Source organism: Carassius gibelio, chromosome A16 (genome assembly GCF_023724105.1).
Source record: "Carassius gibelio isolate Cgi1373 ecotype wild population from Czech Republic chromosome A16, carGib1.2-hapl.c, whole genome shotgun sequence".
Taxonomy (NCBI): domain Eukaryota; kingdom Metazoa; phylum Chordata; class Actinopteri; order Cypriniformes; family Cyprinidae; genus Carassius; species Carassius gibelio.
In genome coordinates this window covers 14,419,560-14,442,313 of record NC_068386.1, presented here as the reverse complement: position 1 = coordinate 14,442,313, position 22,754 = coordinate 14,419,560, and the positions used below count along the sequence as shown (strand labels likewise).

The following is a 22,754-nucleotide window of genomic DNA, read 5'->3' as shown; positions in this document are numbered from 1 at the left end:
CTGAGACTCCACAAGCTACTGATGGCACTGATCCCATCCTGCTTTCCCAGGAGTGTATCCCTCTATCCCACTGCGTGCATGTGCGTGTGTGTGTGTGGCTCAGATAGGGAGTCCGACTTAGCAGACCAGAAAAGCAAATTACTCTGAAGTTCACTTTGATGACTTGTTAATTTGATTGGTCTAGCATACGGTGCGAGCATGCGCGAGCGATTAGTCCATAATATGATTATTTTCGTAAGAATAGCAGTGGAATAGAGTCACACTCCCAGTCCGGTGAAGCATGAAAAACCTGTTTAAAAAGCAATTCCTGTGTGCATACACACACTTTAATTGTTTCATTGTTTTATTACGATGCCGAGTGCCATCCTTAATGGTGGCTCTGAGGTGAAGTGAGCGATTGAATGGACACGGTTTGATGCCTTTGGGCCGAAAATAGGAGTGATAGAGTCATTCCTCTTCCGCATATTCTCTCTATCTTGAGGGCTAAACTAAGCGAGGCCGTCATAATCAGCTGTGTCATATGGAGCAAGAATGGCACTTTATAACACACACTGCACAGTTAACAGATAAACACATTAGATTCATATTTCACCCTCCAGCAAAATGAGTGCCAATCAGCACTGCAGAGAACCAGAAGGTGTGTGTGTGTACTAGAAGCAAGGATATGGATCATTTATTGAACATTAAAAGTCTCAGACTAGGCATGGTAAAAAATAATGCCCAGAATGCTTCGCACAGGAGCGTGGCATAAGTCGCGAGCGACCGCATTCGAAAAAAAAGAGTGAAAATAGCCCAAGGTGCTAAAAATCTGATTTAAATATTTATATATCTGCAGTGCATGCTGAAAAGTCACACCTATGTGGTGAGCACACAAACACCCCGCCCACGGAAAGAGCGAGGACAAAGTTTGTTATTGACTGTGGCCCGGTCTTATTCGGCACACACCTCAAAGTAATCTTTCTAAATATTTGATTACCTAATAAAATTTTGCTGACCCCATTCTTTTTTTTTCCATTATGCATAGAAATAGTGGTCAAAATTTATAAAGGGAGGCAATGAAACAGCATCGCTCTCTCTCTCTCTCTCTTCCTCGCACGCTCTAAAAGATATGTATAATTTAAATGGAAAGATTAGCTGTGTGAACAGGCCGTCCGCCCCAGCAGCAATGATCCCACTCTGCTGAATCAATACTCATCAGATCACTCACTAAACGGCTAAATATATAAACTAAAGAAGTGAATCCAAGTTTAATGGAATCTTATGCCTTTATCTTAACCTCAACTACCTCTCTCTCTCTCTCTCTCACACTCACTCTCTCTCTCTCAGATTTTATTCAGTCACAGTGTCAGGCTGACATCTAAACACTGTGGAAATAGCTAGTGTTAACAATGCTAGGTCAAATAAAGCTCTGATATTCATTCACAATAAAATTGGAAAAAAAAAAAATTAAGATTAAAAATTCTCACAGTAAAATTAATTCCTGCCTTCGAAACAAAGTTTCAGCCACAGTGGGCTGTATTTCCTCTCTATGAAGCTCTCTGTGGGAGTGTTTTGTGATTAATTTCAGAGTAAAAGTTGGAATCCTAACCCAGGCGGAGGGAAACCACCAAATTGACATGCTAATGGGCTAGCACGCACAGCTAAACTAGCAATGCTAGACTCAAACAGACACATACATATGAAAAAAAGCGTGCGCTTCACAAAAACTGCTTCAAACACGCACATATCCATATGAATGCGAAGGAGGCCGTGTCTGTAGTGCAAAGCTTTCTTTAGACTAACTGGGAAGTATCAAACCCACTGCTTTAGCAATTTAGCATTAAAATACAGCAAAGTCTCTGGAATAAATTGTTTGAGATTTTAGCATCAACCTTAAACCTTTTACCACACACACACACTCTTGTCACACTATTCCTAAAGAAACTCATGAGTTGCGCTTTGAGCACAGCTCAACCAAATTGCTGTCCATGCAGCTCAATGGACCGTGACTGCTCTTCTTATGGGGCATCAGAGGAGACACAGCATGGCCCTAGAGAGAAAGGGAGAGAGGGAGGAAAGAGCAAGACAGAGAGAGAAGGAGAGAAAGGGATGGATGAAAGCATGAATGTGATGTCCCGAAGTCCCCCAGTGTGAGTGTAAGCTGTTCTATTTCACACTGCGGCTCCTCTGAGCCCAGGATTTACTCAAGCCCTCTACATGCTGTCAACTAGACTCTCAAAGACCCAATAATCATCTCTCCTCTGGTTCCACTGTCTTGCCTCCTGTCTTCTTGGCTAAAGATGATATTTATCTGTCCACCCCAATAATGTGGATTTATTTACATTTTATTTAGATGTGGGTATTTGCTTTTGCTGATTCACAGGCTGAGATGGGAGTTGTAGAAGTCCTTCGATCAGTTCAGACACCACAACGTAGACTCATCTCAATGTTACACTAAATGATCACTTGAAAACTCACATGCAATGTTGGCAAAATATGAAACCGTACATGCCTCGGTCAGCGTAAGACAATACAAGAGTCCTTGCTCCTGTCTACATACACAAACACATACAAACACTACAATATCAGAGCAGAGGGGATTCCTTATATGCATTTAAACTTACATTTTATCAAATTGTGATTTATCCAAAAAATCTTCATCTTCATGTTATTTTAAAGGCTTTTCAGATTGTCACAATGGTATTTGGGTCTTACTAAAAAATGGAGAACAAAAATGTATTTGTGGGACATGAAAAGGTTTTTCATTTGGCAGTGTAGTTTGCAGCTCTGTTCTGATCAGCTTGACAGTTTTTGTATTCAGCCCATGTCATGTTGATAATTTTGCATAATAGAGGCTATGCACTTTATGCTAATATTAATTACTTTAATGTTTGATTTTAGGATTCTTTTGTCACTTTTGTAAAATAAGCAATTCTGGTACTGAGTTTGGCCGATAAAAATCCCTAAAACTATCAAAAAAAAAAACAATGCAACAGTGCATGCTGTTGTTTGTGGAAGCTTTACTTTCGATAGCGTTTGAGCTTTAGATAGATAAAGTTTCCATGGCCAAGGACAATCTGGAAAAAGTCATGGAAGTAATAATATAATACAATACAATACAATATAATATAATATAATATAATATAATTCCCTAGGTTCGAGAATAAGCTCCAGCATCCTCAAAACCCTAGGACAAGCAGTAATATAATAATATATTTGTGTTTTGTCTTTAGCTTTTGCTTTAAGTGAGTGCTTGTTTAAAATAAAACCAGAATAATATCAGACAGTTGAGGGCCTATCTGGAGAAATTTGCACACTAATAAGATTATTAATTTAAAGGGGTCATATCATGTTGCTAAAAATAACATTATTTTTTGAATTTTAAGATAACTAAAGGGGTAACTAACAGTTTAAGATAAAAAAAAATATTTTCCACATAATGTACATTATTGTTTCTCCTCTATGCCTTTCTAAAACGTGTCGATTTTTAAAAAGCATATCATTCTAGGCTGGTTGTCCAGCTATCCAGCGCGTTGTGATTGGCCAAATACCTCAGGCGTGTGATGGAAATGGGGCTCACTCCTGGCGCGATGAGACTAAATCAATTACAAAACCATTACAAACGAGGCATTTGCTGCATCCAGTGGGGACTTATACTGCCTTTATATGCGTTGTGCATCGCGCTGCGTAAACATAAAACCTTGTTTGCATTTGTGATTGAAGAACAAACAACATGAGCTACTCTGCACTGCTCAAAACTCGCTTTTGAATCGTCAGTAGAAAATTCTTTAAATATAAAAAACGTACTTACAGGCTGTGAGTCAAAAGCAGCCGACTGTCCTTGCAAAGTTGGATCTGCCTCACTTCATAGAAACAGCCTTTGTGTGTAGACGCATTGTAGTCTTCTCTCCCAGTTTCAGGGCAAAGTCTTTCATAAATTGCGTTGCACTCATCATTATAACTGTTCTGGAACAGTGATGTAAATACAACTTAAACACTGATTTCTAATTGTGTTCTTTTTTGGAAGCCAAAACAAAGTAGTTTCGCTTTCACAACGAAACACACAGCATCTCCACGACATGCTGGTGGTGGCAACAGAGAGAATAAAAGTTACGCCTACTTTCTTTAGGTGAACATTGGCCAGTGTTATGAAAATCTTACCACACAGTGATGTAGAGATGTGTGGGCATGTTTAAACGAGGCATTTTAGGAGGACGTGGACCAGTCTTAACTTTTATAAAGAATATATCTTTGGGTTTGAGACTTTAGTATTTGCAACTTTAGGGATCTTATCTATGCGTGAACAGCTTGTAACACTCCAAAGAGAAAGGAAAATTTGAAATTGCATCATATGACCCCTTTAAACAAGTAATTCATAAGACCGACTTAGAGTTCTAAATTAGCCCAGCAATCTCTATAAAATAATTTCTACAAAATACTTTTCAAGTTATAAGAAATGACTGAAAAGTTCATGGAAAAGTATGAGGAAAGAAAGTGTGGGAACACTGATTAGAGAACCTCCCTATATTAAAACTTGCTAGAGAGGCTTTTCCCCACTTAAGTTATCAAGCTTGGGAGGAAAGATTAATACCAACATGATACTAAGAGTTAACACAAGACCAACATAAATAAACATCTCTGATCATGAGGATAGCATGTCCATAGCTCCACATAGCTAATCTGACAAGCATCTGAAGAGCAAGCTAATCCTGCAGGAGATAGGACTGCCTGCACATAGTGTAAAGCAGTACAGTGTGACAAGAATATAAGGGCTTTAACAGTGTCTTAATAATATAACAGTTCTTAACAGGTGAGGTATGCTACGCTGTACTGCAAATAGCTGCTAGCCTAGGCTTTGCTATGAAAAGCGACAAGGATGGCAGGTGGGAGAGTAGAGATAACTGTTGGTGGGAAACTGCGCTGGTGTGAACAGTAGTTAATGGTTGATAAACCCTGCCCCCCACAAAGCAGGTGAATCCCCCTTATGCTAGCATGCTAGCAGGTGGCAAAATCCCATGTGAAATTCCAGCACTACAAGGTTAGAGTGTGAGAAATCCCATTTTAAAATCTCTCTTTGCGCGGTTAGTTGGTGATTTCTGCTTCACAAATGAGGGATCTGCCGAACATGGCATTTCAATATGCTCTAAGGGCTTTAAGCCTAGTCTCCTACCCAAAGGGACATGGCACTACTTTTGCCTCAGGCTAGCTCTTACTGGGCTCAGATACTGGATTTATTGTGGAGGTGTGTGTTGACAAGACATTACCAATCAATCTTAACGCAGCTATGTTAGGGGAAAACAGAGAAATTGGTAATGTTAAAAAGCATTTTATGAATGAAGCAAATCTTTAAAAGAATAGTTGATCCTAAATAAACATTTAGTCATAATTTTCTCACCATAATGTTGTAAACCTGACTTTTTGCATCCGTGGAACATAAAAGAAAATATTTTTAATAGCACGATGGTCACTCTTTTTCATGCTATTGCAAAAAAAAAAAAAAAAGTTAAGAAACATAAGTCAAATGGAATTCATTTTTTACAAATATCCTGACAACTTTTTTTCTTGAAGCATTTATGAGAGACATTCTTTTAAATCAGACAACTGCAATGAGCATTCAAGATTCGTGATTGATTCAACACTGATGGTTCTCAAATTAAGAGTTTACTTACTGGAAGATTATGAGTAAATAATGATGTTGAACCACTTTTATATTTTCATCAATCCTTCATGTCTTATATGAAGCTCAAAAGCTTCAGTTCCTAATTGCAACCATCTGCAACCAACCAACATTATTCAAAAGCATACATGTAAATGTACAAAATATCTTCTTTTGCATTCCATATAAGAAAGTAAGTCATAGAGGTTTGGAACAACACAAATTTCCTTTTTGAGTGACTTAAATCCTTTTATTTAGCTGCATGACAGCAGGTATGTCAATTAAGCAGAGCAAAGTAGAATGTTGATGAAAATAGTGTAAGTTTCAGGAGTGCTTCACTACCTAGCAGTGAGATCCAATGTTCATTTCAGCAGCCTGTCAGACAGTATGCACTGGGAAATGCTACGAGTCACAGCTTGCAGCTGGTATTCTTTGACCTTGGACTCGCTATAAATAGCAAACAGGTGAAAAATCCCATGTGAGAGTCTTCTGTTATGTGGTTAGCCGATGACAGAAAGCACAAAAACCACTTAAGGATCTTCTCCCAGGCTAACAAGCCTGCCTCACATCAGCTAGAGACATGTGGTCCAGGGTCCAAGTCCAAGGCCACTAGTTCCCAGTTACTGGGTCCTTGTGTGACACTGCAGTAAAAACGGACCCTATTTGTTAAGAGCATTAAGGTATGTAAAGGCCTCAAAGAACGTGCTCTGCTATATGTAGTCTTAATTGTCCCGATGGGAGACAGCTGTAATGCTGACTAGGACAGATATAAATCAAAGAAATGTTCAGGGCTATGTGATCAGCACTTTCTGTGTTGATTTAAGCAATGTTCTTGCTCAGCTCATCCAGTTCTCCTCTGTTCAACATTCACCCCCATTTCGCCTGCTAAAATGCCATCAGGAGTCCATGACAAGCTTCCAGCTCCTTATTGATAATCCAGGATGTGTCTGATGGGCGTAAACAGGAGGAGGAAAGAATCTGTAACAGACGCCCAATAACAAATTAGAAATTCACTTCTAATTATCAATGACATAGTTGCCGGTGGGAAACTCACATCCCTGATGGGGCGTCGCTACACTGTCGATTGATTCCAACTTCAAAACAAGACGCCTATGCCCAGTCAGGCTCTGGGAAAAGTTCATCACTAATTACGAGTGACAAAGCTGGGTTTTGGGCCCACCTCCAACCCCTCATTCCTACATTAGTGCTGTCTCTGACTGGAGGCTGGTGTATAATTATGTCAGAGTGGCGTGTCAAAACCAGAAAAAATAAGCCGATTCCGATACGCTCCATTCAGTTACCCAGTGATGCCGGGGTCTCTGTTAGTGACAGCTCCTGCAGCTTCACACTCCGTTAACTTGTCTAAAAAGCACACACATGCTCTTACACACACATACAGCCATCATATAGGCAGCCAAGTGAAAACGGTAATGGTTGAGGGAGGCTTTTATTATGATATGTGTATCTGGAGCTGTGAAATGAACTAGGTAATTAATACTGAAACAATCAGACTGTAACAAATATATTCCACTGGCCACTTTTGTTAGATAATTTAGCAATTAATACTGTTAATCTTTCTGGTGAGCTGTCAAGTGAATGAGTAAATAGCTGTGTCCCAAATGATGTACTCTACTGTCCAGTGTTTGTATTCCTCTCCTTCCATTACAAAAGGAAAGCTATAAAAGTTGAGAGCACAAAGTGTCCAACATTCCATAATTCGTTTTGTGGTTAATTGTATGTGCATCATCCTGGTATTTGAAATGTACTTTTCATTTTCCAATGTGAACACTATTCACACTACTAAATAGCAACAAATAGTGCATAAGTATGCAGATTGGGAAACACCTTGTGATACATGACTACATTACAATAAGAAGTAATTTAAAGTTTGGATAGTTAGCACAGCTCAGTTATCCCTGTTGGCAATCAATTAAGCCATTCTGGGGACAAAAGGCATCTTTCTATTAACAACCTTTCAAAAGTAGCTGCTAGTGTCATTTTCTAAAACCATATAAATATGGCTTGCAAAATTATACTAACACTGCACTTAACAAGTAATTATTTTCACCTGGTATATTATACATTTTGTCATAATACTCATTTCACATACTGTTTTTCACCTACTTGGTAGAACTGAGTGCTCATTAGCAAAAGATGGCATATTTCAAATCACATGCTGCATCCAAAATCATCTGTCTACTACATTTGGTTTAAAACTTAATTCACAACCAATAATAAAAAAAAGTTCTATACAGCATAAATATGGGTAATTAAATTTGCTATGTTGTCACTGTCACATGACCTACCAGTGTCAGTTCACTTCCATTCACTCCTCTTTGTTTCCTCATAGTATTCATCAAATGTGCATTCCAAAATTTAATGGGAAGTACTAGGTCTTACAGATACTTTTGAGTACCTTGATAAATATGAAAGTGAACTTAATTGTCCTCTCACATACTTGTTTTCACCTACTTCATAGTATGCACTAACCGAGAAACTGCCATTGAAATAAATGGGAATGTTAAGAGAATGTTAAGAGAATGAATGGGAACAGTAACAAAGTAAACAAATATGGTGAATTCAAATGCCCCACTGAACCAGTGTTTGACATGGAAATGTATTTAAATCTGCTGACCCCAAAACCGGACAAAGTCAAATCTCGGTTGGCATTCACATCCACTTTGTCTCCGAACTCCTTCATATGACTGACTGAGCGTGACAGACGCACACAAACACCAACACACAGCATATGGTCCACAATGTTGAGTGTATATCACTGTGGCAGTGTCACACGAGAGTTCAATCTAGTTACAATTGACCCACATTATAATTACAATTGATTGGCAATCTTGCCCCTCTCTTGCTCTTGTCTCGCCCCGTCCTGACTCCAGACTGTCCACCCCCACACCCCCGCCTCCTGCCTGTCCCTCTTTTTTTCCTACCCTGTTCACTCTCGTTTTTACTATTCCACAGTTTGATTCAAATTCAAATAGGCCTGAACACCACCTTCCCCATTCGAACGCAATAATTCCCATATGCAACACACACAAAAACACACACACACACACAGCTGAAAATGTAGCAGAAGGATATTATGTAGATTAAATAGATGAAAAATACTGAAATATTATGATTAAGTTATGTATTCAGAGCCAACGCACTGTGCATATCATAAATTGCTGCACACACACAAGCTTTTCTCTGGTCTGCTGCAGTCCCAGTGGAAGCATATAAGACCCTTGCATGTTCCAGCTGCTGTACATTGCATCAAAAATAATGACCCCGGGGCTCCAGAAGCTGTGTGTGTATGTGTTTGGGGGTGTATGTGTGAGCCTGGCCATGCACATGTGTGTGTCTGCATTAATTATGTAGATGAACTGCACTGTGAATGTTTCTGTGTGAGTGTAAAAATAAAAACTTATCTGCACAAAATTACATGTATAACCATGATGTGCTTTGGGTCACGTGCATGAGATGGAGAGTAAGTATATGTGTGCACATGCATAATGATGTGTGTCAACCATAATGTGCACGTGAGAGCTTGTGGCTCACTCAGTGTGTGTGTGAGTGAGTGAGTGAGTGAGTGAGTGAGTGAGTGAGTGAGTGAGTGAGTGAGTGAATAGTCTGTTCGTGTCATTGCGCTGCAGAGTGTTGTCAGCTTCCTGTCATTCTGAGCCTTAGATAAGACCCGATCTCATAGCAACAACATGCCATCCCATTATCCATTTCCCTTTCTACCCATCTCTGTTTTCCCTCTCTCCCATCTGTCCTTTATCTCTCCATCCTCTCTCTTTCTCCACTCCCCCTTCTCTAATGAACCCTCTCTCCTGAGCCTCTACTCTCCTCTACCTCTCTCAATTATATTTAACTCATGACAGCTGTTAGAAATATCTCCTCAGACCTGTGACAACTGCAATACTGAGGAAACTGTATATTCAACTTTTAAATGAGTTTACCTTTACAGAAATGTCTGTGTCCGTATGGGTCTATAGCTTTTCTATCAATATGTACATTTTATTTTCGACTGTATGGGGCAGGCTGAGATTTCTACAGTTACGGAGTGTGCGTTGCATTGCATGTGTGAGCTTGCATATGTTCATATCAGTGAAACGGGTGAAATATACTCATTGTATTTTATTGTATTTCATTACTATAGTTTTATTTGGGAGATTTGTACAGTTAATGCAGAATTATTAATGAAACCATATGCTTGTAATTTTATTATACAAACTTAATTTTTTACAACTTCAGAGTACAAAGTAAGCGATTGGTCTTTACAATGTAAATCTTTTGTTTAAAAAAATAAAATAAAAACAGGGTACATTATGTCTTACTGAGCAATTGTAAAAAGTTCTGAGAAAAATACATTTCAATATGAAATAATTTGATGTTTATGTCACTGAAGGCTCACCAGACACAAAGTATAAACAAATCATTTATATAAAGTTATTTATATACTTGTGTCAAACAACTATAAAATCAGCTGCTGAATTCAGTTTATCAATTTCAAGGAAAATGTTTGAGAATATTTATTTAATTAAACATCTGGTGTGTCCTTGAGCCTTTCGTTGTCAGAACATTGAGAAAACTGCAATTAAACAGGCTGCTTTGCACAAGTCTGTGCATTTAACTTACTTAAATGAGAGTGAAAAATGTGGTTTCTTAGTCAATTTCAACTGCTAAGAATCAAGTTCAGTTTCCACTTAAAAGTATTCATCCAGTTATGCTTTTGGCTTGATATTTGACTTTAACTTTGACATAATACCGATAACTTTAACCAAAACTGTAAGGAGTAAAAATTTCTTATAAATGTACTTTGATTTAAGTATCACAGTAAAAGTATAATTTTTTTGCACTTTTGTGTGTTACTGACAAACACATGAACTTGCATTACAGTAAGTCAACATAATAGTACACAAACACACATTTGCAGTCAAAAATAAAACCTAAAGATAACCAGTAAATCCTAGACAAAGGGAAATCTGTGAAGGTAAACTAATTTAAACCCATATTTTTGGATAGATCATTTTAATTGGGTAAAACTGACACAGTACCCATACTTGAGCTTCAGTTCATCAGGATGTTGTACACCCCTGACAACACACACAAGTCATCTGTGTGATCTCTTGCTTTGGTTTATTGCATTAATAAATCTGTATTAGTGTGAGAGTGTGTTTTAAGCGAAAGTTCACCCAAAAAATTAACTTTTTCTCAACCTCCACTTGTTCCAAACCTGTATGAGTTTCTTTCTGCTGTTGAGCACAAAAGAAGATTTTAAAGTATGTTGGTGATCCAGCAGCTGACGGTAGTCACCGACTTCCATAAGATTCTTCCTTATATAGTCAATGGCTACCAGAACTGTTTGGTTATCAACATTCTTCAAAGTATCATCTTTTGTGCTCAACAAAAGGAAGAAACTCACACAGGCCTGGACAACTCGAGGGTGAGTACATGATGACAGAATTTAGGGTGAACTATCCCTTTAATGTATGTGTGTGCGCACTTGTGTAAGTGAGTAAACCCAGAGTGGAAGAAGAAAAGAGCTCCCCGCTCTCTCTCTCTCTCTCTCTATGCTCCCACCTGCTTCTTTCTCTTTATAAATACCTACCTGTGTTCTGCTCAATCCTTCTTTTCTAGACATCTCCTTTCCTTTCTCTGTCTTTCTCCCGGGATGTGACACAGAATTCTGTTAACTGCTGTGAAAATGCATTTATTACCATAAGCCTGCAATGCTAACAACTGCTCTTCCCACCACACACACACACACACACACACACTCAGACAGAGGAACCCGCAGTAGGCCATTGATATTCTGTACAACCACGTACAAGCAAGAGAGGATTTAGAAGTAAAGACTTGTGTACACACACAGACACACACACACTCACTGATGGCACTCACAGAAACCAGTTTATTTCACAGAATCTGTTGTACATTCTGTATTATATGGATTACATGTGCATGGAGGAGAAGGAGTTCCCGAGTGTCACAGGAAAGAGGGGCAGTCAGAGAGAGAATGCTTTGAGATAAATTGATTTAAATGGAATGAAATGGATTTTAAAGAAGAAGAAAAAAAGCTGACAATTTAAACTTAATTTAGTTTGATTAATTACCATCTTCATGTTTCTGTGAATCAATAGTCAGCTGCTTCTGGAGGCAATTGCACATGAAACAAAGAATATACTGACTTTTAAGTAGAGATATGCCGATATTAAGATTCTGTTCTGTATTTTTATGTTATGGCCGAAAACCTATACTATAAATTACATATTCAGTTTTAACATAAATAAGAAAACAAATTTGAACACTAAAAACTATTAATCTTTTGAAATGCTAAATGAAATGGATAATGTACAGGATGAAAAAGGATATTACATTTAACAGTGTTATAAAAATGCTTGTGCTTTTAAAGATTAAATTTAAGTGAGCATTAGACGTTAAAGGTAATCTAGGTGTAAAAATAGGAAAAATGTGCATGCACAATTAAATATGAAACCGCAACAGAAAATTATACATTTAAAAAAAATCTCGAATAATCTTACATCTAGTATCTTTATTTGGGGTCTTTTATCAGCAAATATACACACTTGCAGGTATGAAATTACAACTAAATTGGTTTATTAACTGACATATTATGCAAATAATTTGATTAAAACTTCCAATCGATTGACAGTCCTCAAAAAATCATTGCCATATGCAAAAAAATGTAAAATACTTGAATTACACACAATAACGCATGCGCGCACACAAACACGTACACTCATCAGTGTGACACAGAGACCAATTCCTGAAGCACAGTCTGACATTGGCTGATAAAAAGTCTATTATACAAGGTCATAATTTAGCTTGTCCATTTAAAATCTCTCCATTAACATCCATGATGTGCACACACACACACACTCAAACTCTTGCTAATTCTCTAATTATGTTCATGATTATGGTGAACAGGGCGCACTCATGGCCCAGCTAATGATGGCTTTAATGGCAAAAAATTCCCATTAAAAACCCCATTCTACACACACACATAGAGATACACATGCACGTACACACACGTCTCCTCATATAAAGAGAAAGTGCTCACAATTCTCCATTAAAAATTATTGCAGAGGGGAATATGGGAAAACTGTGTCATGGGAAGCAGCTGGGATTTTGCCACACACACACACATTTTCTTAAAAGAGAACAAGTGTTGCATACTCATTCTTGGCAATAAATAACCATAAGAAACTACTGTATTTCTATGAACAGACGTTGAAAAAATAAATACCTTTCTGTTATTGTAATTTGATTCAGTCATATTAAACAATATTAAACTAAATAACTATTTAATTTAGCACATTTTACCCTGATAAAACTATTTTGAATGTAGCTACATCACTGTGTTGAGAAAAGTCTTAAAGATAAAGCAGAGGTCTAGCCATCTGCCACCCTTTGATTCGTTGACAAGAAATAAAACGAAAGTTTCATTTAACCCCTGCTAAGAACCCTGTTCATGCAGCAGTCACACTAAACTAACACAAAGCAGCAGTAAGTGTGATTATTAATTGTTTGAAAGCCTCTGCTTTTCACCCTCTTCACGTTTACATTTGCATATACAATACTTTCAGAATTAGCTTGTCTGTCTGGATTAGTGCTACTCCATCTCCTACTTGTGCGCTTGTACGTGTGTGTGTGTGTGTGTGTGTTCAAATGGATCACGTGCCAGTTGTCTCTTGCTTGATGTGAAAAGAAGGCAGAAGCCTCCAAAAAAACCACCCAATTTTACAGAACACACACCAGTGAGAATATAACCTGCTGCCATGTGTCTGTATATCACCATGTACACGAATCTCAGGCAGCCTTTCACTATATGTGTGTGTGTGTTTAGAGGCTTTGAAGCCTGTCTGAGTGTAAGATAGCAGTGGTTCTGTGTGCCAGAGCTCCAACGAGCAGAGTAACAGAAGAATCAGTGAGAGAGAGAGAGAGAGAGAGAGAGAGAGAGAGACTCCAAATGCTCTTTTTTTCTATTCATTAAGTTGAGATGACTCTTCCATTGAGCGGTTCACCTTCACCAGCCTGCTGGATTTAAGTGAGAGGGAGTCACGGCTCTTCCTGTTCAAATCACAGACATTTACACTGCTCTTCCCCTCCTTCAAAGGACAAATACACAGGGAGATAAAGAGACCACACACATACACTCAGAGGGACCACACACACAACCACACAAACTCACCCATTTGTGTGTATATGCATGTTTGTGTCTCTGTGTGTGATTTGAAGCACTGAGAAACTGAGAAAAGCAACTTTCAGATGAGGAGTGAATCATGGCCATTTCGCAAAAAGAGGGATGACAAGACCACAGAGATGGTGTTTCAATGTAAATCATTTGTTTATAATAAAACAGCGGTGCGAGGCGAGAGCCGGTGTTGTTCGTTTCATCATCACGAGCTGTAGTAATGAAAGGTGTGTCAAATCTGGCCTGCTTTTGAAGTGAATAATTTGAGACTGGAAGAGGCCCGAAATACACATCATTTCCATCTGCATTAACATCCTCCCCAAAGTACCAACCAGACCCCCTCCTACTGCTGCACTGTCAAAAATGAAAAGTTGAGAAAACTCAAAAAGTCACGGAGATGTGATGAGACTTTCATTTTCTCAGCATTCAACTGAGGTACCTCACGCAACCTTCTTTGTTTAGCTTTGCACTTCAAAAAAATAAATAAAATGAATTAGTTAATCTAACCCTTAACTAATCAGCAAAATTGAAAGTTTTCACAGATTGTGATGATTTGTTTCCACAGTTTTTAATGTTGTAAATCTAGCAACATTGTTATGTTTTCACTTTTTTACATTTTAATGCACATCTATAACACTTTACTTTGTGTTTTCCTATATTAAATTACATAAAAGTACTGCTGGGTGAGTGTTTCTAATACAGAAGTTGAGGGAGTGACTGTAAATTTTCCTCTGTTTTGACCAACATAATCGACTTCTTGATATTTTTCCTCTTTTGGAAAGACACAGAAACCCTGTCGTGGATTTATTTCTTCTCCTAGTGGGGCAAATGTGAACCCTCAATATATATTTATTGTAGTTTTCGTTCACCTCTGTAGAAGTTAACCCAACTATGGTAACCTGGAAATATTGAAAGGGTTCCTTATTCAATATTAAAGTGTCTGACTGGTCAAGTTTCAGCAGATATTTTCAGTATATTTGATTTGTACTGTATGTATATTCAGTACCTAGCTGTCACATAATACTTATCTTAAAATACCTTGGTTTCAAGCTACACATCACCAAGCATATACACAGGAGTAAAATGATTTCAGATGGTCACAAAGTCTTGTTTTTTTTTAAACAATATAATGTTTGTTAGTTTATATAGATCTGTGATGAACTTGCTTGATGAGCAAGCAGTTAAAAGTCAATTAAAAATCACAGAATACGGGCCATTACATATTCTCATCTTAATTATATATATATATATATATATATATATATATATATATGTATATATATATCACTGTATCCATCCATACAGTACGTGATGAAACTAACTACAAAAAGCTCATAAGCACAACAATTATTTATTGGATTATTACAGTGTGCAGAGACTCCTGGGATCACTGCTTCTATCATGCTCTTAGAGAGTGTCACACTGTTTGGAAATTATTAATAAATAAAGAGAGGGGATTCATAATAATAATTAAGAAGAGAAGATGGATGAAATGAAGGGAGGCTGAGCCACAGAAGGTGAGGAGGGTATTAAAACATTAAATGAATAAATAGTGTGATTATGAATGACTAACTAAAGGCACCGCTATAGAAAAGAAGAGCATGGAGCATCTTCTTACGTGGCATCCCCTGCATTCATTGCAACTTCTCACCATGACGAAGAATAAATAAACAGAAGTGATTGGTGTGATAAGTGGATGTGGTTATGCACAACTGCCTCATTCATCAGCCTCAGTTGAACTGGCATTAGTAATTAAGATTGTTGCTCTTCATATAGATACTAAGATCATAAAGCACACGCGCACACGCGCACAGACTGGCTTCAACTCCATGATAACACGAAGTTGATGAACGAGAACCAGTTCTTTTTTGTCACTTAGATAGATCTCTTCGTTTACTCATGAATATGCACAGAGCAATTTGCATATGCAAACCTTGGACTGTTATCTGATTTATGGGCTTTGCCATTCAGTCTTTCCTTCCATCTGCCAATCAAATCCCTTGTTTATTCAATGCTAATGACAATTCAGGAAAAAATATCAAGGTAGCTGCTTATGCCAAAGGTTTTAACCTCCGCACAGCATGTCAGCTCACCTCACTTGAACCAAACTGTACATGTGAGAGCCATCTGCACAACACCTGGACACACCTGTGCTCTTTCTTGTATGGACACAAATACACTCAAAAACACCAGCTATGACAATGGCCTGCATCCAATAATATGCTATACTGTAATTCAGACTTATATCTGAATATTCACTACTGTTTAAAGTTTTGTTGGGGTCAGTAAGATTTATTTATTTATGTATGTATTTATTTATTTATTTATTGTAAAGAAACAATTTTTAATTCAGCAAGGATGCATTAATTGATCAAATGTGACAGTAAAAACATTTACCATTTTTAAAAATATTTCTATTGAAATGTTGTTCTTTTTAAATCCTATTAATCCAAGTATCATTAATTCTGAAATGTATCACGTTTCCACAAACTATTAAGCAGTTTTCAGCATTGATAATAATAATAAATGTTTGTTAAGCACCATATTATTGCGAGAGCAAAGTTAACGCTGCTTAAAATTCACAGGAATACATTACATTTTAAAATATACTTAAACTGTAATCATACAAACTAAAATAAAAAAATGCATCCTTGGTGAGCATTTTTTTTTTACTTAAAAAAAAAATCATTTATTTTATGAAAATATGTTAAAACGGTATATTTTGTATGATGCACCAATGATGCATTTATTTTATGAAAATGTTAAAAAGGTATATTTTGTATAATTACAGTTTCAATAATCCTACCATTTTTTGAACAGTAGTGTATGCACCTTTATTGCATAAAATGTTATATTATAAATTAAAGGATAAAGCTACAATTATTTTCGAATAATTAAACCTTAAGTCATCAAAGTGCAGGTTGAAGAGCACATGCTTATGAAACTTTCAAGCATAGGAGTTGACATAACCTCATAAGTTCAAAATTAATTGGGGGGGGGCTTGTACTGTTATGCACAGTGTAAACAGGACCCCCTTTCTGTTTTTTTTTTTTTTTCAACACCGTTTCTCTGCAGGAACTTAAGTATCATAAATCTTTCATCACTTAAATCATCCTTCATATGTGCCACTATTAGCATCTTATACAGAGGACAATTTAAGGGGGTCTGACCCCATTTTAACCTTGAAGGAAGCAAAACAAGTGAAACGTATATATTCCTTATAAATATATAGTGTAAATAACAAGATTTTCAAACATTTCAGTATGTCAAGTTTACACCCTACTCAGACCCTGAATTTCACCAAGCAGTAGCCTAAATAGATGCTCTTAAACAAAAACACGTTTGCCTGCCCTGTGGTAACCATAGAAACCATTGTTTGCTCCAGTACTTTCCATTAGGATCATTATCTGATGGAAAACTGACAAAACAAATGCTGTCATAATCACTTTCTATATAGATTTATATTTCAAAAAATGTAGGTGCATTCTGTAGTTTGGTGCTATTTTTTCTTTTATTTCAAAAATTAAGAAATAAACTCTGTGAAGAGTCATCTGAATGGTGTGCACTCATATGAGATGTAGACTGTACTCATAATTGTTTCCTATGTGTTTTAATTACACACAGTCCGTATAGAAATGACATGACCATGCTGTACTGTACTAAACTCTCTCAGTGCTTATCGGCCTCCACTTCTGTAGATTCACTACAGCATAGTGCTGCTTGATGATGCGAAATCTGACTGTGTATTGTACAAGCAGTTGTTATGGTACTTTACAAGCAAAGACAACAGGAGAATCAGGATCTGATCCACTTGAAATTCACACTCACTTCACCTCTACTAACTTTACACGTGTTCAGTGTTTTTTCTCAATTACGTACCATATAAACCCTAGAGTTCCCTCATGTGACTATAATGAAGCATTCACTCAGAATGTGAAAATAGAATCTATCCTCTCGTCAGCAGAGATGTTTGTTTGGCCAGGAAAACCGGTGGTTCGTATGTATTTATTCAACCCTGTTTCTCAATTATGCGTCTGAGAGGGTTGTGTGTGTTTTTTTTTTCTGGGATGCGCATCACTGGAGCGAGAGTGTAGGGCCGTTAGGATCACTGCCCACTCCGTGCTCAGTAATTGTCAGTGTGTGTACGTGTGCGAGCTGAAAGTACATTCTCAGCTATAACTCTCTTAGAAGATGAATGAGGAGGCATTGGTCTGGTTGCTTTGTTTTTCATTTTTTTACCTCATCGCCGACGGCACCTCTCTTACTGTTTACACCAAACGTGCTCTGCTCGAAACAAAGACGTTTAGTTATACAACACTCACACTCACACACTCGTGCCGTATCAAACCCCTGAGTCAAAACACCAGAATACTAGCTTGTTCGGTCTGGTCCACAGTGACGAGAGACGGAGTGACTGTGCAGCTTTGGCTGTAGTCCCAAATTCAGCACACTGACCACAGCTATAACAGCTATTAGCATCTAGGCTGTGACCCCTAAGAATAAGCATATTTATAAAAGGAGAATATAGAGCAACATTTAGCAATACAATGCTTTAGTATCAGCTCTAAATCACTCTCTATTTCTCTCTTTCTCTGTGCTGTATAACTAGGCCAAGCTGAGGTAACAGTGTGTCATCAGTGTTGCAAAGCATTTATGGAGAGGGAAGTCTACACACACACACACACACACATACACACCGATAATGCTAGCTCACAGGCTAATTTCCCCTCACACTTTTTTTACCAAAATGAAGTACACTCTTCCTATAACACGTCTTAGTAAAGCTCATAGTAAAACGAGGTTAATGTCCATACTTTCTACTGTGCAGTCGGCCGAAAGTGTGTAATGACATTTGCTGTAGAAGTCTCATTAAACTTAATCCATGAAAATAAGCCAGTTTAATTTGGTTTTATCACGTAGCATATCCGCCCCGTGCTGCTACCGATGCTAATGCAGTTAGGCAGCTTTCTCAGTTTGCTGAAACTGGGTGGAAGAAGCACTTATAATTTCTCAGCACAGTGAGCACTCCGGTGTGAATGGAAAAGCACGTGGTGCAAATTTAGTGCAAAATTAAGCGCAAAACACTTTTTCATTAACATGTGTGATTAACGTTCAAGACAATATGTTCAGACTGTATGGTTTTGTTCACAAGACATAATCATATTTATTTTATTGTAATTGATTAATAATAAATAATCATTGCGTTAATAATAATGTATTAATTTAATGTATGAAGCCCTCCTTCAACCATGAGGTCCCATAGTGGGTCCCGGCCCACTTGGTTGACAACCACTGTTGTAAGGCAAAAATTATCGCTTTTTATCATGATTCAAATTGGAAATGTTTGCATTTGCATGGCTGTAATAGGATAAAATCTGTTAATTTATGGGGGGGGGTGTATGAGTTTTGTTGCCCTATGAACTTGTAGCCGGTCAAGCGGCCATATTCAAGCACGATGATCATATAGCCCTATAAGTAAAACATTAATTATAATATATACAGTATACATTGGTGTATGCAAACAGCATAGGGGTGAAACTCAAAGAGGGGCAAAAAAGGGGATATCCAGTGGCTTTTAAAATTGTACCTTGTATGCCAGCTTAAAAACAAGCTCCAGATTTTCATGACAGAAAACCTCTGTAAAATGTAAAAAGTGAGTGAGTGATTGAGATAGAGATTAAGATAGAAGTACCAATAAATAAGAAGCTCTCAGGCAGGTGGGCTCCTGGTGGTGCATGTGTTTAATTTGATTTTCATTTAGGCCAAATTTGTATTCTGCCCCAAGCTACTTATTAGTGTGAACAGTACCTGTAAATTAGGCCAGTTTCTGCATTAATTTGTAGGTTTTACAACCAGTAGAGCCATATCACTCTAACACACTCATTTATATCCCCACTGTTGCTCTAATTTACCATTCAGTCAGAGCCGACATACCTAACCGTGACCAAACCAACCTCATCCATTCTAATATGAAGTTAAAAACGAAGTGTGTATGTGTGTGAGAGAGAGAGAGACTGTGTGTGTGAGACAGAGAGAGATGCTGAGATTGAATAGTGTCACAATGCAGGCATATTGAGGTCATTTTGAAAAAGTGCAGCTAATTACTGCAGATGGAAGGAAAAGAAACAGGGGACTAGACCAAGCTCCATGTATGATTCTGAAAGAGGGAGGAGAACGGAAAAGCAGAGGGGGAGAAACGCACAGTGACTCCATGAGAGAAACATGCAGGAGTGCAAGAGAATGGAGAAGGGATGGAAAGAGACACACAAGGAAAGAGAAAGCAGTTCTGTGAGGACAAAAGCACAAACCTGACCACATTTCTACAACATACAACATAAGAAACTGTACAAGGCTCCTATTTGGAGCGGAAGTCTCTTTTTGTCATGACAGTATGCAACATCTGGAGTTTCCAATGATTAGTACTACATGTTTGGTCAACATTACAGTTGGGGCTTGAGGCATAACTCTGCTTTGTTGTATTTGATTTTTACTAAAGTAATTGACAAAAAGACCTCAGATGAGCTCTACAGATTATGACTACAAAGTTATGAGGACTACAAAACACTAATATTCAGCAAACATCAACCTAACCTGCATGTGGTTGTTTTCAAACTCAAGAGATCTAGGAGATATATCACCCTTACTACTAGGAAATATATCAAAATAAAGCCTATTACCAAAACAAACACCTGCACTGATTATAGTCATACAGAAATATGGACAAACACATTCACAATACACACAAACATGACACATCTCAAAAAGCTCCTGTCCTTGTATACTGGTGCACCTGCCCCAAAAGGGAATCCCTGTGAGTGTAAACCTCTAAAACGGTTTCAAACTGGAGAATTGCATGCGACATTTGGTTTATATTTTACTTTCCCTGCTATAAACACACACACACACACACACACACACACACACACACACACACACAACATTTTTGCTATTTTTCAAGTATTTTTTAAAATCTATGTAAGTGTATTTTTAGAATAAATGACGCCTTATTGTCGGGGAAATGACGTTTAAAAAGACGACTTACAGTATGTTTGAACTGTTCCAGTGTACCGCGTGCCTGGCTGCAGTCACCAGGTCAAAGTTCGTGCAGGTGAGCGTCAGAATAAAAAGACAGAGCGCGAAGAGTGCCATAATCCCTCGATCTCTCGCTTTTCTTCCTAGTCTTGCAAGATCTTCTCACCCCACGCGACGCTGCGCTGGAACCATCCCGTTCGGCGAAGAAGGGCAGGAAGAGACGCGACCAAAGCGCAGCTCGCTCAACTACTTCTATAGGGGTTTCGCAATCTATAGGTTTATATTAAGTGTTTAAAAAGTCAGAATCCATGGCGAAGATCCCCTCCCTTTGTCCCCATGGCGTCCACCCAAATCCTATAGTCCGACACGAGACCAGCGCTGATCGCGCGCTGCTGGATCTCCGCGGACGGAGCAGAGAGATGCTGGCAGCCGGGTGCTGGGAGTTTAAATGCGGGTGTCCTCCCGTAACGCTGGAGAAACTCGGGATGTAACGAGGCTCCGTGACTGTAAAACTAATATTTTCTTTTGCTGATGCTGCTCGTAAGATCGTATCTGGAAGGATGCTCGTGGAGCATCCTGCGCGCGGCGGCTGCGGGATGTTTTACACTTGCATTTGTGTGACGAACAAGTGCTCAAGCGAGTTTTATTCGCTCTCTTTGGCCATATTCGCCGCTCTCTCTCTCTCTCGCACACACACACACACACACACACACACACACACACACGCCAGCGCGCACTGTTTGGTAGGCTGTGCTCGTTCAGTCACCAGCTCCGCCTCCTGCCCAGCACAAAAGCGCGCGTCCGCTGGCTCCAGCTCTCAGTCTTTCAGAGATGCTTTCAGACAGCTGCTCTCGAGACGGACGAGACAATCTTTATTTTATATCATTAAACAATTACGACGGAGACCGTTCCTAGTGCAGTTTTAATTACCTACCAGCACAATCCTCTTACTGTCTGTCAGAGTGCAGTGCTTTATATCATTTTATTAGCAAACCTCCATCCTTCTATGCTCCTGCTCTCTCTCTCTCTCTCTCCCCAAGTCTTTTCTAATATGGAATAATTATGGGAAATCCTCTTAGGAGGGGAAATGGATTGATGGATTGGCTCATCTCTATCTCTGTCCTTCACTCATGGTATCTACTCAACCGCATAAGGATGTTGAGCTGATGTTAATGATAGTAATCAGTGTTTTATGTGTGTGTCCCTCATGTCAGGCCTGCCATAAACCTCAGCACACATACACAAACCACCCTCTATCTATCTATCTATCTATCTATCTATCTATCTATCTATCTATCTATCTATCTATCTATCTATCTATCTATCTATCTATCTATCTATCTCAGTGTTGGCAAGTCCACTGTTTTGGAACCCCCTGGAAGGCAGTTCTGACCCTCCAGGATCACTACTGGGCTGTTTTGGCCATGATTGTGCTAGTTTTGAGTATCAGTTGGGCTGGTTTTGTTATGCAGACCTGGAAACCCTGATCTATCTGTCTGTCTGTCTATCTGGGGTGCATCTAGAAATACAGGTGAATAGATAATGCCCAGATACAGAAATGGTTGTAGATAGTTAGAGGGAAAAGTGCTATGTAATATTTATTACATCCTGGTCGATGTCATGATGCCTTAAGACACGTTGCCTTGGCTATAGCCGTGATAGTTTTGGGGGTTTTTAGGGTTTATTTTTTTCAGGAATGAGAAAAAGCGAGCAAGCGAGAGGAAGGAGAGAGTTGCAGAGGAGGGATAGATGCAGTTTGCCTCCTGTCTGCTGGGAATGAGTTGGTTAAGGAGAAGTCAAAATGATTTATTGGGAGAAAAGGAGGGAATAGAGGGAGAGAGGACAGTGAGAAAGAGAGGAAGAGATTAGGTG

General features: G+C 38.4%; 1 protein-coding gene across 1 annotated transcript in view; it reads right to left on the bottom strand.

Moving 5' to 3' along the window:
• Positions 1-21,551, bottom strand: part of LOC128030101 (ephrin-A3) — a 48,878-nt gene extending 27,327 nt beyond the window's left edge. Inside the window, exon 1 of the mRNA XM_052617594.1 lies at positions 20,893-21,551. Coding sequence (XP_052473554.1) covers positions 20,893-20,999 — 107 coding nt within the window. The 5' untranslated portion in view covers positions 21,000-21,551. The remainder of the gene's footprint in view (positions 1-20,892) is intronic.
• Positions 21,552-22,754: the final 1,203 nt, after the last annotated feature.